Here is a 21,415-nt window from a genome sequence, read left to right as displayed (position 1 = left end):
AATTGCGCAATCCAACGGTTGACGTCCCGAAAAAGGTGAATCGTTCTTTCGCGCGAAAGATACAACCCGAACCCCTAATAAGTTTTGCATTCGACGTCCCCGCAGGCCGGCAGGCGCTCCGAAGAATCTTCTGCACGGTTATAAGCCCAGTGCTCGGAGACTCCAAGAGGCAAATAGAAAAAGCGGAAATTAGTACTTCCCTTCCCACCGCCTCCTCTCTCTTCAATCACACTCGCTCGCTCTCGTTCTCGCTCGCTTGCTCGTTCGCGCTCGCTCGCGCTCGCTCGCTCTCACGCTCTCTCGCTCTCTCGCTGTGGGTTTGATGGCGTCGTCGTCGAGCAGCGGGCTGACCTTCAAGCTTCACCCACTGGTGATCGTCAACATCTCCGATCACTACACCCGGGTCAAGGCCCAGGCCCAGTGCTCCTCCTCCTCCGCCGCCCCCGGAGCCACCACCAATGGCGGCTCTCATCCGCCCCCGCCCCGCGTCTTCGGGTGCGTCATCGGCATCCAGCGCGGCCGCACCGTCGAGATCTTCAACAGCTTCGAGCTCCTTTACGACCCCATCACCAACACCCTCGACCGCGCCTTCCTCGAGAAGAAGCAAGAGCTCTGTAATCACCGCTACCTCTTTCCTCTTCTAGGGTTTTCGTTCTTTCTCGTGTCCCTTTCTTCTAGGTTTTTTTTTTGTCATAATCTTCTCTAGAAAAAGAACGGAAGGAGAAAAGATCACGATATGATACAGTTTAGTTTGTTTTTTTATTTGGTGACGCCTGGCTGTTTTTTATTATTTTCAAAGAAGATCTCATGCTAAATTTTTGGAATTTTTTGTAAAACTGCAGACAAGAAAGTTTTCCCGAATTTTTATATACTGGGGTGGTATTCGACAGGGAGTGATGCCCAGGAGTCAGATATGCAGATTCACAGAGCTGTAAGTTTCGCATTGTCGTTAGGAATTTAGAATAATTTGTTCAATTAAATTAGTTGATACTTTGTTTTATGTAGTTGACGTTGGGTTAATTAGCGAGGTTGTTTGTTTACAGTGAGAATGATTGTAGACCGGGCTAAGATTTTTCAATCCATGCAGTCGATATGCTTATGATTATACAATGTGGTAAATAGCACTGTAGCAGTGTTCTTGATGATCTTAGAATGTTGAATTACAGGCTTCTTTGGAAGCTCTTATGATTACTTCCAAATAAGATTTTTAATCCAAATCTATGAATTTAGCATAGAAAAGGGAGGCATGATATGGTTGAGTATGAAAAAGAATATTGGCTTGTGAAGATCATTTCTTGGAACATGGTTAGCTTACTGGAAACTAGTCTCCTGCTGCTAAGTTGTTGAGCCATTGATATCCCACTCTCTCTTCCATTTGAGAGGGAACGGACAGGGTTCTAGTCTTTGCAGAAGTGCAGGTGTCTAGCAAATAAAAAGCCATAAGGAGGAAGGGAGCAGCGAAAGACCCTGCGTATATAGATTCCAGTTGAATTTTACTATTAAATCTTTAGCTGGTGAAAAGAAAGATACTAAATATAAGGTTAGTATGTAATTTGTCTTAAGAAAATATTAGGGTTTGGTTGAGTTGAATTATGTTAAAGGGTTTTGAATGTTGGGTTCAGGGCAGCAACATGTTTTTATTCTTCAATAAGGTGAAAAGCCAACACGTTTGATGTTTCATGTAAGAACTAGTATGTTGGTGGTGTTTTTGACTGCTTTTGCACTTCAACCCTAGATGACCATGGTTAGGAAGCTGGCTTTGATTTGACCAACTGGGGATAAAATGGAATGTATTATGATGCATCGAAGATGATTTGGTTGTGACCAACAAATTTTTAGGGAAGCATATCTATGGAAGGCTACCATAAATATGAAGTTTTCAAACTCTTTTTGGAGTTTGGCTGGGTCCTGGACTCCTAGATAGTTGCTTAATCTGTGTGGTGAACATTACTGAAGATATCAGAATGGTTTATTTGTTGTCATCTTGACACACATGATTGTTATTAATTTATTGGGATCAACCATGCTAAAGTTCTTATAGATTCAAGATAATGCAACTTGAAAAGGTGGGATTACTTAAGTATGTGGATCAATGTTATAAAGGTGGTGGGGTTAAGAATGCGAAACAACCACTTTTCATATTCATTCAAATGAATATTGCAGAGGAGATGTTTAAACATTGATTAGTCTATTGAATGAGGAATTCTTAGATGGTTTAGGAGTTCAAAAATGCTGACTTATCACCGAATATGCAGAAGTCATATGTAAATGGAAAATTTACTTGTTAAGTGAAAGAGACATGAGGACTTGAAGTCATGTCATGAAGGGGTGGTTTGAGAGATTGGAGAGTTTAGATGCAAATGAAAAATGGTGTGGCCTACATACATGTATGTCAGAAACTCGATATATATTTATGGTAGTTTGGCTGGGTGGGAATTGACCTCATATTGTACCTACAATAACCTTGCAGCATGCTTATTTTTATGCTGCTGGCTTTAGATGATTGAGCAGGTCACCCTAACTCGAGACAAGTTGGACATAAATTCTGTAGTTGGAGGTTTAGATGATGCATCATTGGAGAGGGGTAGTTAGGATAGAGAATAAATGTTCTGATTAGGCGTTCGGCTTTACAGTTGAGTAGCTGGGGTTTAAGAGACAATGTTGCTATGCCACATCGAGTGTTTGCCTACTTGGATATAGCTAGTCTGCTATTAACATGAAATGGTGAGAGAGAAAGAGGGGCAAATAAGGAGCAGCTTGAAAGATAAATCATGAGGTGATTGTTGCAGATATTGAGATTTCTTTTAGAGATTAGTGGTGTTAAAATGAAAAAAAAATCACAGGTTTGCTTAGTTTATTTGAATTTCTTACTATGAATCACTGCTCATGCTTCTTATCAGGGGGCAAATTAATTAAGAAGCATCGAAAATAATCTTCTTTGGAAAGGAAGCAGACATGAGTATGATGGCCTATAAAGAGGGAAGGATACTACCGAGAGAAACTTGTAGAGACAAAAACTTCAGAGTCTGGGCAGAACTTTGTGTGAGCGTATGGAACTATGGAGCAATGCCATTGTTGCATGTGATAAGATTCCGTAAGGGTGGTAAAGTAACATAACTAAAAATGTTTCCTTTGGAGGGGAGTTTGGGGTACTAATCCTTTCTTTCTAAATGTTTGTGGTATGACTTTGGATCAATCTTTTCGTGGTTTTTGGATGAGGCGAATCTCTCAATTAGAGTCCTGCATAAATGTCATATTTGATTGCTTATTATAGATTTGAACTTTCGGATTCTTGTGCCGATGAAATTAACAAAAAAGGTTGCAACTATGTTCTGAAGTCAAGTCCCAATTGAAGATGATCCACCAAAAGAGATAGCCTAGGAAGAGAAGAAGAAAAAACTTTACTGGTTATCCTAGTGTTTGCAATCTTAATATCAGACCCCATAGTGGTACCATTTTGATATAGTGTCGGTGCGCTTAATATGGAAATTTTGGTTCAGCGTACCGACACTTGGTGGACCCTCCGTACCATCTACTAGTTTAATAACAATACAATATGGTACACCTGGTACACATCAGTATGGTGTACATGCTAGTGATAATTTAACTCAAACAAGGACAACCATTAGACCATCATCTGAAAGGTCAAAAAAATTCTAGCATATAAAATTAATTGCAGTAAGATTCCTAAGACCCTAAAATTGATTCTCTTAGATGCCAAAAACATCAAAAAAGATAAATCTTTAAAAAGTTAAATATCTAGATCCTAACATAATGTAAACCCTAGACCGCATTATATGCGTCTACTGCATCTGATCAACCAGAAGATCTCTTTGATGATGCCCAACATCTTGCTCCATTGCTAGATCCAGCTTTATCTCCTTTCGTGATTTAATGGATGAACTTTAACTTTATTTCATCATGATTTGTTTGATGAGTGGGTGCCCCTGGGGATGTTTTTTTGATGACCTGGTTCATTCTCTTGTGAACTTTGATTGCTGAGTCTTTGAAATCAGTATAGAAAAGATCACATATTGAGGACTTGAACATATCTGATGGTTCCAAAATAATAGTTTGATTTGATTATAATTTTATCTAGACTGCTTAGTCTTTGAAATCAGGATAGAAAAGATCACATATTGAGGACTTGAACATATCTGACAGTTCCAAAATAATAGTTTAATTTGTTGATAATTTTACCTCTTTTGAATATCTGTAATTGGGCTTTTCTGTTGCTCTGGTTACAAATTAGTAAACACTCGAATCTTGCTGATGTTTGATCATGAGATCACTGGCAGTTGATCTTCAATCATGAAAATTTCTTCTGCAAGGTCATCTGTCTGAAAATCTTCAAGTGATTGATTTGCAGGTGTTGAAACTTCATTTGACTGTTTTGAAGTTATTGAGTTCTGAAGCAACCCTTTGCTGCCATATTTATTGCTTATCTATTTGCTCCCATAACTTTGGCTTTTAGGACTCGTTTGGTTCGCGGGAAGAATTTTTTTTGCTGGAATGTTTTTTTGTGAAAATAATTCCTGGGAATATAATGCTTGGAAAAATGATTTTGGCATGTTTGGTTGATCATAGAAAAGTGCCACATTTTAAAGTGGTTTATGTTTGGTTGAGCATCTACTTTCCTAGAAAATTTGTATGAAGTACCTATTATATCCTTAATAAAGGGAAAGACCTTATCCATGGGTTTTGATGGCTTAAGGATATTTTGGAAAAAAAAGGGACCCCAATTTCTAACCGGTGGTAAAGTAACTTTACCATGTCCCTTATGGACTTTTCTTTTCCATAAAATATGGAAATCTTATTCTCATAGAATTGCTATTTTTCTTTGAAAACTCCAACCAAACAAGAGGTATTTCTTTATTTTTTCGTTGAGCCCACTTTCCTCCTTTCTTTTTCGGTGAACCAAATGAGTCCTTAATTATTGTTTATTGGCTTTGATTTATGTTTAAATCTCTTTTTGAGTTGTGGACACCACTCTTCATGTTGTCCATGACTTGTCCCATGATCTGTGTACCACCATATGATAGGATCTTGCAGCTTAGATATTGAATTCAGAACTTTGATGCCAATTTAGTGTAGAAGGATTTTTGGTTCAATCCACAAAGGACTCATTTGAGTTTATGTTTTGAAATTTCCAAATCAATCTTGCTAAAGATCATTAAGGGAGTAATGGTTAACATCTCACGGGTCTTCAAAGCTTAGTTAAAGGAAAATAGAAGGATGTGTAACTGCAATCTTATAAGTTGGCTTTTAAGTAGAGACATAGTATAGTATTTTTTATTGATTGGTCCAACGTTTTCTACTAGTATTGTTGTACTACCAGGGTTGGTGGAATCGTCTCGAACCGGATGGTTTCGGCCGTCCCGAATCCTATTGGTGGCTCACTGGCACGGTTCTAGCAATGGAAATGGAATTCGTTGCCGGAGCCGGAGGAGAAGAAAAGAGAGAGCTAGCGGGGGAGGGAGGGAGAGAGAAGGCGGGATGCCGATGGAGTGCCGGCGGAGTTCGGTGGAGGTCGGCGGAGGCCGCGGCCGCTGAAACAGGGTCCGACTGTAGCTTTAAAAAAATTCATGATTTTTAAGTGAAGTCGACAAGTGATTTGCCGACTTTACTTAAAAAACATAATATTTTTTAAAGCCGCAGGCAGCCCCTGTTTCGTTCGAAACAGGAGCAGCAGCTGCGGCCTCGCTTTCCGCTGCTGAGGCTGGCCTCCTCTGACCTCCGCCGACGCTCTGCCGGCATCCGCCACCCTCCTCCGGCCTCTCTCCCCCACTCGATCTCTCTTTATCTTTTGCTCTCTTCCACGGTCCTTCTCTCGGTACGGGCCCGACATGGCCCGTATCGAGTCGTCTCACCAGAGAACCGGTACGGTGCCCGGTACCGGTTCCTCGGACCTTGCGTACCCCAGATGCAAAGTAACTGCAATCTTATATATTTACTTCATGATTTTAAATAAAAAAAAATTCAATTTTCGCTAGCTGGATGTACTGATCATGAATGAGAATCAGAAACCGCTAGATCTGCTTCTAAACATTTGATAGTTCTATTCCTGTAAACCTTTTTACTCGCAGGACCATGACCCTTCCATTTGAGATTGCGATTTATGAGGGGAAAATGGAGAAGAACTTTCATTTTTCTTCTTTTTGGAGGGTCCAACTCGATTCAAAGACGAACTTCCGTCTGTCTACTGGTTTTTAGAAAATGCTTTATGGGCAATTCTTTTTTTTCCCCTAGTTCTTTTAGCCTTGGCTAGCATTAATTATTTTAGAAATGTATTTTTGGCAAGGATCTAAAAACTGCAGCATGGGACCATACAGATCACTTGTTTGAATGGCATGTTCTACGTTACATTCCATACTGATGCATTGTTCAATCTGCATGGCTGGTAAACTGCATGAATATAGGTTGATTTAGGCTTAATATGGGCAGTACACATAGGTCCTGTATCGTGGTATTCTTGGATCTACTGGTTTCTTTTTGGTCATGAGACTGATATAGATAATGTTAAGGCTATCCATCAATGATGATGTTACTGTAGATCTCTTATTAATTGTGGTTCGTGTTTCTCTATTAAACTCTTGTAGTAAATCATGCTTTTGATTATCTGATTCTGAAGCTCATTCTTGTCTCATGTGGGTGCTGCAACTCGGTTATACATGTTCATACTGCTTAGACCTTTTTATAGTTATTTGATTATTCAGCTGTAAAAATTACGTGTTATGGATATATTGATATTTATGTCATAAGTGGTATAATCGACAAAATTAGTACCGGGGCAAAGTTAACTTTTCTAGCAAAAGATGTTGGTTGTGGTAGCAATGTTATTGTACGTGAACATATCTGCGATTCTGTACTGGCTGATGCAAGGTCTGCTGAACCGACCTGTACCGGTCGGTTCAGCCCGAACCGGACTGGTACCGACTGGCACCGGTCCGGTTCCGGGGTATAAAACGGTTCCGACCCAATATAGGTCGGAACTGTTCGGTTCGTTGCTCGAACCGGTGCGAACCGGCGCACCGGTACATGATCGAACCGGTGAGAACCGCTCGGTTCGCACCGGTATGAGCTTGAACCGGTGCGAACCGAGCCGGTTCGCACCGGTTCGGTGCTGGAAAGAAGTGCCAGAGGCACTTTCAAAGTGCCGCTTTGTGCGGCACTTCAATTGAAAGTGCCGCTTTGTGCGGCACTTAAATTGAAAGTGCCGCTTTGTGCGGCACTTCGAACGAAAGTGCCGGTGCGGCACTTCGAAAGTGCCGCGCTGTGGCTCACAGTGGCACTTTTCAAAGTGCCACAGTGCCTTAACGGTTGGCTATAAAAGCCGACCGAATGCTGAAGCCAAATCCATCAGCTTAGGTGAAGGAAAGACAGAGAGAAAGGAGGAGGAAAAGAAGAGAAAGGCATGAAAAAAATTTAGAAAGGTCGGAGAGCGTCGTTTTTCTTGAAGAAAAATCCAGCAAAAACTAAATAAGGTAAATTTTCTTTCCCCTACATTGTTTTTTTAATATTTCATTTAAATTGCTTAAAAAAATTAAGTCAAAAATTGCCAAAAAATAGGAAATGATTCAATGATTCCATTTCGTCTTGAATTTTTTATATGTTGTCGATATATGGACGATGTTAATGGTGACATTAACTTTTGTTTTTACAGAATTTATATAATTTAAAATTTAATTAAAAAAATTTAAACATTAATTTTTAATTACAAAAAAATAGAAATTGAAAAAAATTAATGTGGTTGTAGGAATGGAGCCGTCAAGGAGAGGGCAACCCATTTTAAGCAAAAAAAAAGGAGAGGGCAACCCCAAGAGCGTAATATTGGCTGGGAGCATGGGAAGATGCTCGGTGAACGGCACCAGTTTCAGTGCAATTATTGCCACAAGTGCTTCAAAGGAGGAGGGGTAACCAGATTAAAGCAGCACTTAGCCGGTAATTCTCGTAAGATATCTGCATGCTCGGAGTGCCCACCGAGCACCCGTCAGCTGATGAGGAAAAACCTCGCTGAGATCAAAGCAGCCAAGGAGAGGGCTGCCAAGCAGAAAGCGGAGGTGGAACGCCAAGCTGCAGAAGCACCTTCCTATCACTTGATGGAGTCACAGGAGGTCGAGGGTCCAGATGAGGAGGCACAGATCCAGGCTGCCATGCGGGCGAGTCTGGATGATCGGTGGCAGCAGGAGGAGGTGGCGAGGCATCGGGCTCGATTTGGGCCCTCGTTTTTCGATTCGGGCGCCGGTTCTGGTGGAAGCAGACAAGATCCAGAGTTTCAAAGGACAACCTCAGTCAGGAAGGGCGAGGGCAGAGGACGTAGCTGGATTGTATCTATCCTGGGTGGTTTTGGTGGCCGAAAGAAGTCTTCCGGAGGGATTCCACCAGGTGCGTCAATCCATGATGTAGATCCGCATGCCTTCCCCAGGAGAGATTCGAAGCAGCAAAGGGTAGACACAATGTGGAAGAAGGAGAAGAAGAAGGATATGTGGCGAGCTATTGGATCCTGGTTCCACTTCAGCCACATTCCAGCGAATGCTGCAGACAATACATACTACAAGTCTGCCATTTCTGCCATACAGTCTGCCGGTCCCGGTGTCGATCCTCCAAGCCCGAGGGACATCTACGGTGAGCTTCTTGACAACAATAAGGAGGAGCTAGAGAATTGGATTGGCTCGTATAAGAGCAAGTGGCCCACATATGGGCTCACTCTGATGTGTGATGGTTGGACCGGTCCGACAAAGCGGGCCATCATCAACTTTCTGACATACTGTGATACGAAGACCTTCTTCCACAAGTCAGTTGATGCTTCGGATAAGGTGCACAACGCCTCATACATCCTCAGACTTATGGAGGAGGTGATTGATCAGATTGGAGAGGAGAATATCGTACAGGTCGTCACTGATAACGGGCCGCAATATAAGTTGGCCGGGCAGGTCTTGATGGAGCGGCGACCACAAATTTTCTGAACCCCATGTGCTGCACATTGCATCGACCTCATCCTGATGGACATTGGAAAGATCCGTAGGGTGCAACATACGGTGGAGATAGCCCAACACATCACCAGGTATATTTATAGCCATACTTGGGTCCTTTCATTAATGAGAAAGTATGCAGGGGGAGAAATTCTTAGACCAGGAGTCACATGGTTTGCTACGAATTACATTGCACTTGATAGCCTTATCGAGAAGAAAGGAGCCCTACGTCAGATGTTTGTCAGTCCCGAGTGGCAGGAAAGTAGATATGCCCAAGCCGGCACTGAAGGAAGCAGAATGGAAAACTTGGTAAACAGGCAGTCATTCTGGCAGCGGACCAATGCGATAGTCAAGGCTATCAAACCATTATATCAAGTGCTGCGGGCCGTGGATAGCGAGAGGTACCCCCAGATGGGCTTTTTGTATCACATGATGGAGAAGGCAAAGGCTCAGATCATGGAGGCAGATGTAGCCCATGCCCAGGAGTACATCGACATCATTGAGCAGCGGCGGGGAGCCCAAATGGGTAGGAAATTGCATCTAGCAGGTAAGCGATAATATTGATAATTATACTGATTGATATATTTGTATAATTATACTAAGATGGTGTCATCTATGTGCAGCATACTATCTGAATCCTCGGTTTCAATACGAGAGTGGAATTGGTATGGATGATGAACTTCTTCATGCTCTGCGTAATGTTATTTATAAGATGGAGCCTGATCCAGAAGTCGCCGCGTCATGTATAGAAGAGGTAACTATGATTTAGTAACATATGTAAATATATCGGATCTTATATTATTGACATACTACAACAAGCTTCTTTCCACAGACCAAATTATTTAGAGAAGGCAGCCATAGCTTTGGACAGCGACTAGCTGTCGTGAGCAAGACAACTATGAATCCAGGTACAATACAAATCTGCAAGACACCTCTGCATCTGAATTATCTTCAACTATGAGGCCATCATATATGTAAAATGTAATTATCTTCAATATTTTTGCAACTGAATGGTGGATTCATTTTGGCGGATCTGCAAAAAATCTTAAGCGGATAGCTATCCGGATCCTCTCCCAAACGGTCTCCTCGAGTGGCTGTGAGCGCAACTGGTCCACCTTCGGCCTCATCCACAGCAAACAGAGAAACCGTTTGACACAAAAGCGCCTCAATGACCTAGTTTATGTGCACTACAATCTGCGGTTGAGGCTAAAATGTATTCAGGAGGAAGTGGAGCTCAAGTATGCAGATCCCATCTATAGGACTTTTACAGATGATGATGATAATCCTATGCTCGACTGGCTTGCGGCCCAGCAGCACGAGCCCGAGCTTGATGAGCCAGGATCGTCTCGACGACCAGCCAGCATCATAGCCACTGAGGCTGTGGTCGATCCACAGCAATGGGCTGAGCGCAACATTCCACGCACTCCTACAGCTGATATGACGTGGCTAGAGGGGAGCCAGTCACCGCATGACTGGTACTATGCTCCCGTTCAGAGAGATGATCCTCTCATGCGAGGACGAGGACGCTCTAGTACCCAGTCGACTCGATCCGGAGGGCGTCAATCCCAGCAAAGAAGAAAAGGAAAGGAAAGGGCCCCAATGGAGAGTGTCGAGGAGACTTGGACCAGCAGCGATGAAGGTTCTGGTGGTGATGGATCTACTAGCCATGGAGGAAGTGGAGGACAGTATGGTACTACTTATGAGACACAGCCAGAGGGAGGTTTTCGATACACTGGTGAGTCTCAGTTTACGCATGCTACACAAGATACGGACCACGGTAGGCCGTCTGATATAGGCCGGTCGGATACCATTGCATATCGAAGAAGAGCTCCTCGAGGTCGTTCAAGAGGCCAGGATGCAGCTGCAGATGACCTCCCATGTGGAGTCGGATCCATTGATGTATCAAGTTCCGAGTCTTCCTATTATCCGCGGCCTCAGCCAGCCTATGGATATGGTGCATCGGAGTCATCTTCCGGTGGCTACTACCCTGCGCAGCTCGGAGGGTCTTACGGGTCGGATTTTGGTGCCGGCATATTCGGATGGGCCCCTTATCAAGACACCTCTCAGAGCCAGAGCTTCAGCGAGAGATCCGAGAGTTCTTATGACCCGACGCGCATTCCTCGAGGATTGAGCATACAAGACTACAATGCCGCTTGGTTAGAGGGATGGATTGATCTGCCTCCATATTATGCTGATGATCCAGATATTGACGAGAAGCATTGCCACTCGACCCGATTTTAGATATCTGAGAGTGCTTTAAATGTATGTAATTGATTGTATCTTAATTTGAAAATATTTTATGTTCTTCATCTCATTATTTGAATTATTTGGAAGTAATAAGTTGCATCATCTAGTTTTAACCTTAAACCTAAACATAAAAACATCAAAAAAAAATCCAAAAGTGAAAGAACTCCAAAAAAAAAAAAAAAACAACGATGGGGTCGAAACTAGGCCGAATGTGCCCTATCGGTACGGTATCGGTTCGGCTCGGTTCGGCACCGGTACTGTACCGTTACCGGAGCCGACCGGTACGTCGGTACCATCGGTACCGCGAACCTTGGGCTGATGTGAGTTTTAATATTCTCTGTTCATTATGATTATTAGGAGATGCTATCCTTCTTGCATCATAGTTTCATATGATATTTTTTGGAGAACTCTATTTTTTTCTTTTGCTGTTTGTTCAAGGAGCTTATTATAATAATAAGCAGTTCTTCTATAGCTTATGCTCTTTGCTAACAAAACATCTTTTTGAAACAGTTGATGGATATTAATGAAAGTCCTGTTTATGTCCTTCTGAATCCTTCAATCAACCATGCTCAAAAGGACCTTCCAGTGACCATCTTTGAAAGTGGTGTGTGAGCTTGCCCCTAACCTTCTTTTGTTTTTCCTTATATTCTCATATGTGATGCTTGTAGTTTGTACAGTGAGGTCTCAAACTTCACCAATCTGTTTCTTGTTTTCTTCTCTGAATGAAAAAAATGGAGGCAAAGTTTGTTTGAAATCATTGCCAATTTATTTCTGAGTCCTGACTATGTATGTCTGTCTCTTTTATTACTTCTAATAAGTTTCTTCTTCAACCTTGCAACATCAGGGTTCCCCCCTTACGTGATCCCTTTTTCTTTTCTCTTTTTTTTTTTTTTGGGGGGGGGGGGGGGGAGGGGGTGGGGTGTTTACTGCCAATCCATCTATGTAATGTTGCTTGTGGACACATTTCTTTAAGGTTCTTCTCATATTGAAGTGTAAGAATTGCTAGGCAATAATGCTTTAAATCGAAACCTCTCTATTTACATTTCCATGGTATGTAAGAAGATGTGGAGAAGATATGCTGAATGTAGTTGGGAAAAGTTGGTTTTGTCATGACGTAGATAAAGAAGAGCAGCATTGAGATGCATTTTTTCTAATATTCCAACTGTTGAATGTACCTCGCACCTTTTCCTCAAAAATAATAGAGGAATTTATTGGGAATTGCTTCTCATTTATAAGTGTAAAATTTGTGGCATTCTTGTTCACTTTCCACCATAGGGATGAAACCACTGATGGTCCCTCTATCTGCCTATTTTCATGCTTCTGCACATATGGTCAAGTAGTGAGTAGAGTGAAGGATTTTAGAGAACTGGATGAAACTTTGATTGACGGTAGTTACTCTGAGGCCAACCCAATTTTTAAATGATATTGCTTTTCTCCTGTAATTTTTCTTTCTATTTTTCTCACGTTCTACTTGCCTCCTTGGTATCTCTTTCTTCATTCTCACTTTGTCATCTCTGCTATTTAATGCCCATCTATGTTACAGGGAGAGCAAAATAGAAGAATGGGGTCTTATTAGGGGAGTGAAGATTGTATGCTTAAAATAAGATATCTCTAGTTAAATATATTAATGTGATAATACAAAAATTAGTTTATCATATTTCATTTTCATTTAAAATATGTGAGATTTATGTCTAGATAAATGCATTTGTTATGTAAGCAATATTTTTATCCTAATTGAGTTAATAAGAAACTTTTACTCCATCGAAAACCAAAAACATGCATGGTCTTAATTTTTTGCAAAGTTTGAAAATCAGGTGCAATAGCACAAATCTACATTCAAGGATGCAGACAAATGTCATTGAATTTTTTTGAATATCCATTTTTATGTTATATGCTCATTGAGTTGCACAAGAAAAATGTGAAAATTCTTATGCACAAGTTCATTTTTATGTAAGAGAAATCTACTATGAATTTTCAGTAGTGTACAAGAGTCTACTAACCAAAAACTTAAATAAAAAATAACATTTGCAATAATAAATTAATATTGTCTTGTTTCAATATTTTTTGTTAGTATCATTAGGACCCCCAAGGACAAAATCTTCTTTTTATTTATTTATTATTGTATGTGTTAGCAGCTTACATGCTATGTTGTTGTTGATGAGGTGGCACTTTAAATTTAATTGTCATATTTCTTTGTTGCTTGTTTCTTTGATGTTCATAATTTGATAACATATAGATTTGTTTCTTAGGTTAGCTTACTTTAAATTTAAGGATATTTTGTAGGGAAGTATTGTTATTTTCTTTCAGGTTAAGGTGTTGTTTATACTTAAATAGGCTCTCAAATACAAGGTTTAAGTCTAGGTATGCCGTCTTGGAACTGAGCCCCGTACCGGTGCGACCCTGTCATCATGTCGGTATGTCCGGTAAGAGGGCCGGTGGCGTACTGAGTGTCGGCATGCCTCCCATACTATGTATCGGTATCGAAGCAGTACAGTATGGTACACTCTATACCACTCGGTTTGGTATGCTATGGCGTATCATGGTTTAAGTACTTGTATGATCAAGGTACCCCGTCTAGCTACCGAGCTTTGCACCAGTGCCACACTATTGCTGTGTCGGTACAGTATAGGGCGGTTCGACGTACCGAGTACCGGTACTGAACCGATACGGTATGGAATGCCCCGTGCCGTTTGATTTGGTTCAGTTCGGTGAACCTTGGGTATGATTGTGCGACAAGGCATTTTGGTCTAAAAAGATGGGAATTGGTATGCCTCCGTGTTGAGATATGGTATAGGTGGTCAATATATGGTATAGGTAAGGCCGCAAATGGGTCGGGTTGACCCGTGACCTGACCCACATAGACCCGACCTGACCTATTTTGGAGGACATGTGGGGCCGGGTCGGATCATAAAATTGGACCCATTCCATTTTCTGGGTCGGGTCTGGATTTACTGAATTCAAACCCAACCCGACCCATTTGAAATTTGGTAATTTTGGGCTTTTAATCCTTCAACCCGACTTGATCCGACCTGACTCGATACGACCTAACCCGAATCTGTAAAATTATTTGGGCCCGCGTGCCGCAACCCGTAGGGGTGCAAATAAGTTCTAAAGCAATGGATGGGTTGACTCGAACCGGACCCGAATTGGATCCGAATATTTTGGGTTGGGTCCGGGTTATATATGGACCCGATCCGACCCGAATGACCCGTTGGATCAAAAATTGTAGTGATGGACCCGACCCAATCCGACCCTATCTTCTATTGGGTTGGTTTTGGGTCCAAAATTAGGACCTGAATATCCGGTTGGGTCGGGGTCACTCATGACCCGACCCGACCCATTTGTACCCCTAGGTATAGGTGTTCTACCATCTCCAAGAATGTACCATGCAACCATAGAAGGGCATGTTGACTTATACCACTAAGGTATTGGCACGAGGTTTATGATCGAGACAAAATATTGTTCAAATAAGTAGAAAGTATATACTTAAAAAATTCCAGTAGCCTGTTATTTTTTTTCTAGTGACTCCATTGTTCCAGAGATTTCTGTTTTTACTTTTTGAATTTGGCTTCTGCAATCCCGACTCATGCAAGTGCATCTCATGATCCTAGCTAGTATTTCGTTCCCCTCTCATTTATATATACAATCCCATTGAGTTCTTCCTTTCTTTTTCTTTTGTTAGGAAGTGGTTTGGTCTAATGGTAATAGCAACCAAGAGAATGGCTGGTGAATGGGAGTGTTCGTTTAGATTGACACCCCCCATGTATTGCACCATTAATGAGTCTGATGCATGCATGATGTTGGATCTTATTCCAGGTCCCCATCTGCTGAAATCCCCTATTATGAACATTTCTTTTTTATTATTAGTTTTAAAGGGAAAGTTGGACCAGGGTTTTATCTTGATAACTTAATTATGAAAACAATATATGGAGCAAATCTTTCGATGACAACTTGCATCTGACTTTGATAATCTCCCAACTGTAGAATCTTATATTAAAATAAAGTCTTCTGATACATATACCTGTTCCTATTTATGCATTGGAAATAATTAAGAAAGAAAATAAGTACGTCGATTAAAATAGAGAATGTATTTAGTGCACTGCTCTAATCAAATTGGTGGGAATCAGGGTCCATCAAATGCTCTAATTAAAATTTTTTGTGCATTACATGTGCCCAATTCCAGTGCAATATAATGTAGAAATCTGTCAAACCCACTCCCCACCTGCCCTGCAAAACAGGGAAAATATCCCCTACATATACACTTTCTTCTAACAGCCTCTGGATGTATCTTGAAATCATTGGAAATTGCTAACATAACCAGCAAAATTGATTGGCGAGCAGGAATAATTATTAGGGGTTGTGCCATCGTTAAGTGGTTAATAGAGAGAAACATGGATGCCCTGCTTAAATGACTGTTCTGGAGTACATTAACACTTTATTTGATGTTAACTCCCCCCGCCCTCTCTCTCTCCCTCCCCCATCCCTCCCCCCTGCCCTTCTTTCACAATTTCTATTGGAAAGTGTTATTGTTAGTTAATAGTTGATGCTGTAAAGTTGGAAATGTAAGAGGCTCCTGGCATAGAGATCTGACAGTTCTGATGCATTATGATCTTTCATTCTTTCTAGACTGTCAGATTGGAGATCTTGGAGGATCTGTTGATCTTGAAGATTTGAATAGTTGATGCATTCTCTCTCTCTCTCTCTCTCTCTCTCTCTCTCTCTCTGGATTGCTAACAAGTACTCAAACGAGCAGTGGATCCGAGATGAGAAGTTCTAATGCATGGTAGTGATATTAGGTCTGTTCAATTTGAGATAAAAATCAATAGTCCCTCCAATGCGTTGCAGTTCTCCTAGGGCCATATCTGTAGAGAGATATGAAACTCTACTATAGAGATATGAAACTCTACTATAAATTCCTAGTCAATACTACAGTCCGGATAAGCATGATAGTCTTCATTGGGCTATTGAAATAATCCCCAATAACCACTATATTTGCTGCTGCACCCTGATCTGTGTCATTGTTTGTGATTTCATCCTGATTTACTATTCATTTAGAACCATAGGAATGTAAGCAACCTTTTCCATGTAGGCTTTTAAACAAATTCTAGCTGATTAAGAAGCTAAAAGACAAATATATGTGTGTGTGTGTGTGTATGTTTATTGATTCATAAGTTGTGTGATTCACTATTCTTTTAAAAACTGGTGAACCTTTAGGCAAAGTTTGAAAGCGGAATAAGAGGGTGTGGAAGTCATTTAGTTATTTTATCCCTTTTCAACCAAAACAATCATTGGAACACTTGAGTCAAATCACTTTTCAGAAGGGCAAAACAGGTATTTTTGAGAAGTAGGTAGTAGGTACACAATTTATTGCCTTCCTAACCCAATTGCCCCACTTAACCCAGGAATAAATTACTCCACCATGTAGGATGGAGTAATTTATTCTGGAGTAAAGAGCAGGGGCAAGTTAACCCATTTACTCTAGGTTAACTTTTTCTTCTTCCTAACACAGTCTTAATACTTTAGGATTTCTGTAGGCTGCATTTGGTAGAAGAGAACTTTTGGAGGTTTATCTCCTCTATTGTAGATAGGATAGTCTATTCCATGGAATAAGTGCCCTTTTGCTGTTTGGTTGAAGGGATAAGTGGAGAAAAAAGTGAATACATGGATTATCATAATTATTTGGATTTTATCACAAGGACAAAATTGTCCTTCAACGTTTATTAGTTTGTTTAAAGAGCGAATATGGGACAAAATTGTAATTGGAAGGAACTCTCCCCTATTTCATGGAATTATTTTATTCCACAATTTTGATGGAATAGAATTATCTGAATACATTTTATCTAAATAGCGCTTTCCGTTTTTTAGCATTTGGAAGGATGAATCCCCACTTATCCCCCCTACCAAATGCAGCCTTAGAGACTATTGGTTGTCTATCCTATTTCTTGAATGTTTTGCAACCCTTGTGTTTAAATGTTAAAGTATTTTTCCATTACTATATTCACAACTTTTTTTTTAATAAACCTTAAATCATGGTGCTATTCAATGCATATAACTAATCTAGCACATTGATGTAACTATTATATCTTTTCATCTTTCTTACCTAATGGAAGTACATTTCATTTTTTGGGGCAAAATCAAAGTTTTGTTTCTGTGCGAAACCATCTTGTTTCACGTCTTATGTAGGGGTTGGTAAATGCACCTCTTGCCTGTTGTTTGCTAAATTTTATAAATGACATATTCAATCTTCTTAATCTTTTAAATTGCATTAATGCATTGTGTTAGTCTTGACTTATTCTCTTTACAGGACTTGTAAAGAATTACTTGAGATTTCTTTTGCAAAATGATGAGCTTTATATAAGTGCTCTTATGGATTTATACCTCTTTCTCAGCAAGCATGTCACATATAGCAATTTTTTATTTAAATTCCCTTATTTAAAATCAGAAGTCACCTTACCTACTTAATTCAACCTGTGAAGCTCTTACATAAATCCTATGCAGATTAGACTGCTAAACAAAACGATTTTGGGGCCTATGGCATGGCTTAGACTAGACATGACAACTTGCTTACAAATATGACCCTACAATTTATATCAACTTGTTGAACTCAAACACAGACCTGTCAGCAGAAACCCATATGTTGGAACTAGTGCGCTAATAAAGTTTCATTGCTGTCATTGGGAAATGATATTCCCATGATGAAACAGGTAGATTAACTTCAAATTCTTGTTAGCAGGTCGCGTCCTTTTGTGAGGCATCAATCAAGTCAAGAGTTTGATCATTGTTCTCATTGTTGAGAGTTTTCGGCCGCAAGGCCTAGGAGGCTTTTGCCTATTTTCAGTCTAGGGTCTTAGGTCTTAGACTTGGGCTATTGAGGGATAAATCAATCTCTCAATAGATTGGGCTAGTAAGGGATCCTTCCGATTCCCTATTAGATTTACTTTTTGTTGTTTTGTTACAGTGTTTTAAGTTTTTCTTAGTTTTCTCAGGGTGGTCGGTCAGTCTATGCAATTGAATCTTTAATTTAATCGTGTTTTATGGTTTGATTTGATACACTGACCTGCATTTCTACGAACCAATAAAACTGAATTAATTGCAGGAAAGGAATACTAATTATAATAATTCCTCTCTATTAAATTATGTTGTTTCATAAATATTTGATTCAGGAATATGACTAACAATTGGCCTTCTTTTCTGGAAATATGTTGTTGCTTTCAAGAGTTGCATGTCATTGATGGAATTCCTCAGCTCATATTTGTTAGATCAAACTACACCATTGAGGTTGGTCTTTTTCTTTCCATTTACTTTCATTGCTAACTAGATGAGGTTGCAAAGATATATTAAAATGGACATGTTTTCCAATAATTAAGACTGTAGAGGCGGAACGAATTTCAGTCGATCATGTAGCTCATCTCAAGCCATCTGATGGCGGCTCAGCTGCAACTCAATGTGAGGCTTCTTTATTTAACTGAATTTTGTTGTTTCATTTTATAGTTTCTATTATCTTATTTTTCTTGTGTATTTGACAAAAATGATTTATGCGAGCAGTGGCTGCCCATCTTACTGGAACACATAGTGCCATCAAAATGCTAAATAGCAGAATCAGAGTTGTTCATCAATATCTGCTTGCCATGCAGAGAGGTACCTCTATATGACTTAAAATAACCTTTCAGATTTATTAAACATTCAATGTTTTTGCAGTTCATTTTGTGACTTTAATGGACAATTTACATAGGAGTGGTAGGGAGTGCCTGTGTCATGCACACAAAAGGTCTTCCTGCCATATATGGAATGATGTGACTCTTGGGAAATTGTGCAACACAATTTGGGTGGGGGGGGATGGGGTTTGAATATGGAGTTTCCAAGCCAGCTTTAAGTTGGCCCAAGGAACTACTCTACATGCACTAACGGGCACGTCAAAGCATTTTCCTCGTAGTGCTTAATGGAGATTTTTTATGCCATGCTGCTTCGAGTTTGCATCAACATTTCTTTAAGTTCAGGCCATTTTTTACAAAATTCTATGCTGAGGGCTCTTCTTTGCATTAGATTGCATTTCCTGCTACTGTATCTTTAATAGTAGAATCTATTTTTTTTGGTAGGAAATTTATCTTATTTATTATTAGTGATGGATACCTTTAGTGTGAAATGTTGAAATCTTTCATCTTTTACCAATTCCAGCATAACATAGGAGAAGAGATGGAAATTAATCAGAATTCCTCTAATATTTCTTCCCACTTACTGTGCTATAGCTTTTGTTGTTGATGGTGTCTTTCCTTGAATTTGCAGTAAATGCTCACAGTTTTAAACATGCAGGTGATATTCCCCTTGACAATTCATTGCTTAGGCAAGTCTCGAGCCTTCTGAGAAGATTGCCAGCCATGGAATCAGAGAAGTTCCAAGACGATTTTCTGATGGTATCTGTTGAACAATTTTTTGCATGCCAACCTTGCTTTGTGCATTTGCTTGATTTGTGCATTTGCTTGATTTGATGCATTACATTACTATTCCCACTAAGCTGGACTACTTTGGGATAGTGCCTACTTTATGCATATGAGATCATGATCGTGATGGTACTGTTGCTTTCAAAATTCGAGCAATATAATAAGTTCGATTTTCTTTCCCTAGATGCTCTCTTCTAATTATCCATCAGTTAGTACATAACCATGTTAATTTATCCTTGCAGGAATTCAATGACACACTTCTCATGACCTACCTCGCGATGTTCACAAACTGTTCAAGGTATGCAAAAAGTCTCTTTTACTTGCAAAGAGAAAAAGGTTTAAGAGCTTTCATAAAATGAATGCCTAAAGCCTGAGTCACCCTTTTTATAATGTGTCTTCCATTAAGTAGAAGCATTTCAACAAGAGGAGGAAAAAGAGGAGGGATGGGGTGGGGGGAGGGGACAGCAATGTCGAGTAATATTTGTATCCAAGAAGGATCGTCGAACTAGTCGAGTTATCAATTAATAAAAGCACAGATGGCCTTGAAATGGGTATATGGCAGTTTTGCACTCAACCTAAGTGTGTATTTGGTTGCATGAAAGTGGCATAAGTTGCTCCCTTTCGGCACTGAAGTGAGTTTATAGCTATAACCCACTGAACTGGGGAAAAGTCCCAATTTCTGAGAGGCATGTTCGTGATCATTGTGGGCCAACCAAACAGCCCGAAGTGCCCAATTCCAGGAAAACTGGTCTTTGGGGCGTGTATCTTTGGCAACCAAAAACACCCTAAGTTCAAAAGTTAAAGCCTGTTGTAGATTGACTTTGTTATGGAGCGTACATCTTTGGCAACCAAAAGCTCTTAAGTGCAAAAGTCAAAGCCTGTTGCATATGGCTTTGTTATGGAGCGTACATCTCTGGCAACCAAAAGCTCTTAGGTTCAAAAGGCAAAACCTGTTGCATATGACTTTCCTACCAGTTTTGGGGTAGCCATGTTACTATTTTGAGGTTAGTAGCCTCATTCTGGAAGGAAACTACCCTAAAGTAAGAATCTCATTGATTGATGGGACTTGAATGGATTATGCATACTATAGCAACAGTTCCAGTTGTTAGGCACCAATTGGATTTTCACTAATGTTAAGATTGGACATTTCTTTCCATAACCCTGACCATCAAGCCTTGTCCCAGCACCTCCTCGTACTGTAACTCATTTATGTTTCAATCCCTTGTTACATGGAGATAAAAATATTTGAAGATTTGCACTCATGGTTGAGCTTATGGTTCACATGTTACAAAAGGAGGGTTTTTTTTTAATGTGCTTCCAAGAATTTTGATCTGGGATCCCTAACCTAGAATTAATACAGATGCTCGTTTATTTTCACACAAATTCTCTTTAGAGGCCCTATGCAGGAACCAATGACTTTATCTGCTTGCTTCTCTGCCACTGCCAGTACAGTTGATATGTTGCAATGAAATAAGAAAGCCTGTTGCCTTGTGATATTTTATTCTTTTCCCGTTGTTTGATGGACATGGAAATTTATATATCTGAAACTGTTTATCAAGTTATTTCGGGCATGTGATAACAACTCTTTGTTGAACTTTGCAGTACCATGAATGAGCTGGTTGATAAATTGAACACCACCTATGACAGACACAGTAGAAGGGGAGGCCGGACTGCTTTCATATAGTTGGCATGCTTGTTTTGCTGGCATCCTCTCTATAAGTTTTCTATCATAGAGTTCATATTAATTTTCCCATTTTT

The 21,415-nt window shown here is 40.2% G+C and overlaps 3 protein-coding genes across 3 annotated transcripts in view; all 3 read left to right on the top strand.

The window, feature by feature from the left end:
• Positions 1 to 92: 92 nt before the first annotated feature.
• The window catches only part of LOC103718942 (COP9 signalosome complex subunit 6-like), a 21,478-nt gene continuing 155 nt past the window's right edge, over positions 93 to 21,415 (top strand). Inside the window, exons 1-9 of the mRNA XM_008807958.5 lie at positions 93 to 614; positions 843 to 931; positions 11,730 to 11,823; positions 18,436 to 18,497; positions 18,587 to 18,665; positions 18,765 to 18,857; positions 19,530 to 19,630; positions 19,900 to 19,955; positions 21,260 to 21,415. The exon at positions 21,260 to 21,415 is cut by the window's right edge and continues 155 nt beyond it. Of these exons, the coding sequence (XP_008806180.2) occupies positions 323 to 614; positions 843 to 931; positions 11,730 to 11,823; positions 18,436 to 18,497; positions 18,587 to 18,665; positions 18,765 to 18,857; positions 19,530 to 19,630; positions 19,900 to 19,955; positions 21,260 to 21,341 (948 nt within the window). The 5' untranslated portion in view covers positions 93 to 322 and the 3' untranslated portion in view covers positions 21,342 to 21,415. The remainder of the gene's footprint in view (positions 615 to 842; positions 932 to 11,729; positions 11,824 to 18,435; positions 18,498 to 18,586; positions 18,666 to 18,764; positions 18,858 to 19,529; positions 19,631 to 19,899; positions 19,956 to 21,259) is intronic.
• LOC149768260 (uncharacterized) lies at positions 7,783 to 11,729 on the top strand. Its single transcript, XM_089928836.1, has one exon. The coding sequence runs from the start codon at positions 7,851 to 7,853 to the stop codon at positions 8,964 to 8,966; it is 1,116 nt and encodes a 371-aa protein (XP_089784962.1). The 5' UTR covers positions 7,783 to 7,850; the 3' UTR covers positions 8,967 to 11,729.
• Positions 9,207 to 11,213, top strand: LOC148714621 (uncharacterized). Its single transcript, XM_088717203.1, has 2 exons — positions 9,207 to 9,519; positions 9,949 to 11,213. The coding sequence occupies exons 1-2, from the start codon at positions 9,207 to 9,209 to the stop codon at positions 11,211 to 11,213; spliced, it is 1,578 nt and encodes a 525-aa protein (XP_088573329.1).

Source organism: Phoenix dactylifera, chromosome 2 (genome assembly GCF_051530095.1).
Source record: "Phoenix dactylifera cultivar Ajwa chromosome 2, Ajwa_hap1_PhDact_Kaust_v1.1, whole genome shotgun sequence".
NCBI lineage: Eukaryota > Viridiplantae > Streptophyta > Magnoliopsida > Arecales > Arecaceae > Phoenix > Phoenix dactylifera.
The sequence above is the reverse complement of the archived record's forward strand: the minus strand, read 5'-3'. Positions and strand labels throughout refer to the sequence as shown.

Bases quoted from the DNA above. Each gene is read 5' to 3' on its own strand.
- LOC149768260 (XM_089928836.1), top strand. From the start codon at position 7,851: ATGCTCGGTGAACGGCACCAGTTTCAGTGCAATTATTGCCACAAGTGC.
- LOC148714621 (XM_088717203.1), top strand. From the start codon at position 9,207: ATGTTTGTCAGTCCCGAGTGGCAGGAAAGTAGATATGCCCAAGCCGGC. The intron at 9,520-9,948 runs GTAAGCGATAAT...CATCATATATGT, and splicing joins TAGGAAATTGCATCTAGCAG to AAAATGTAATTATCTTCAAT.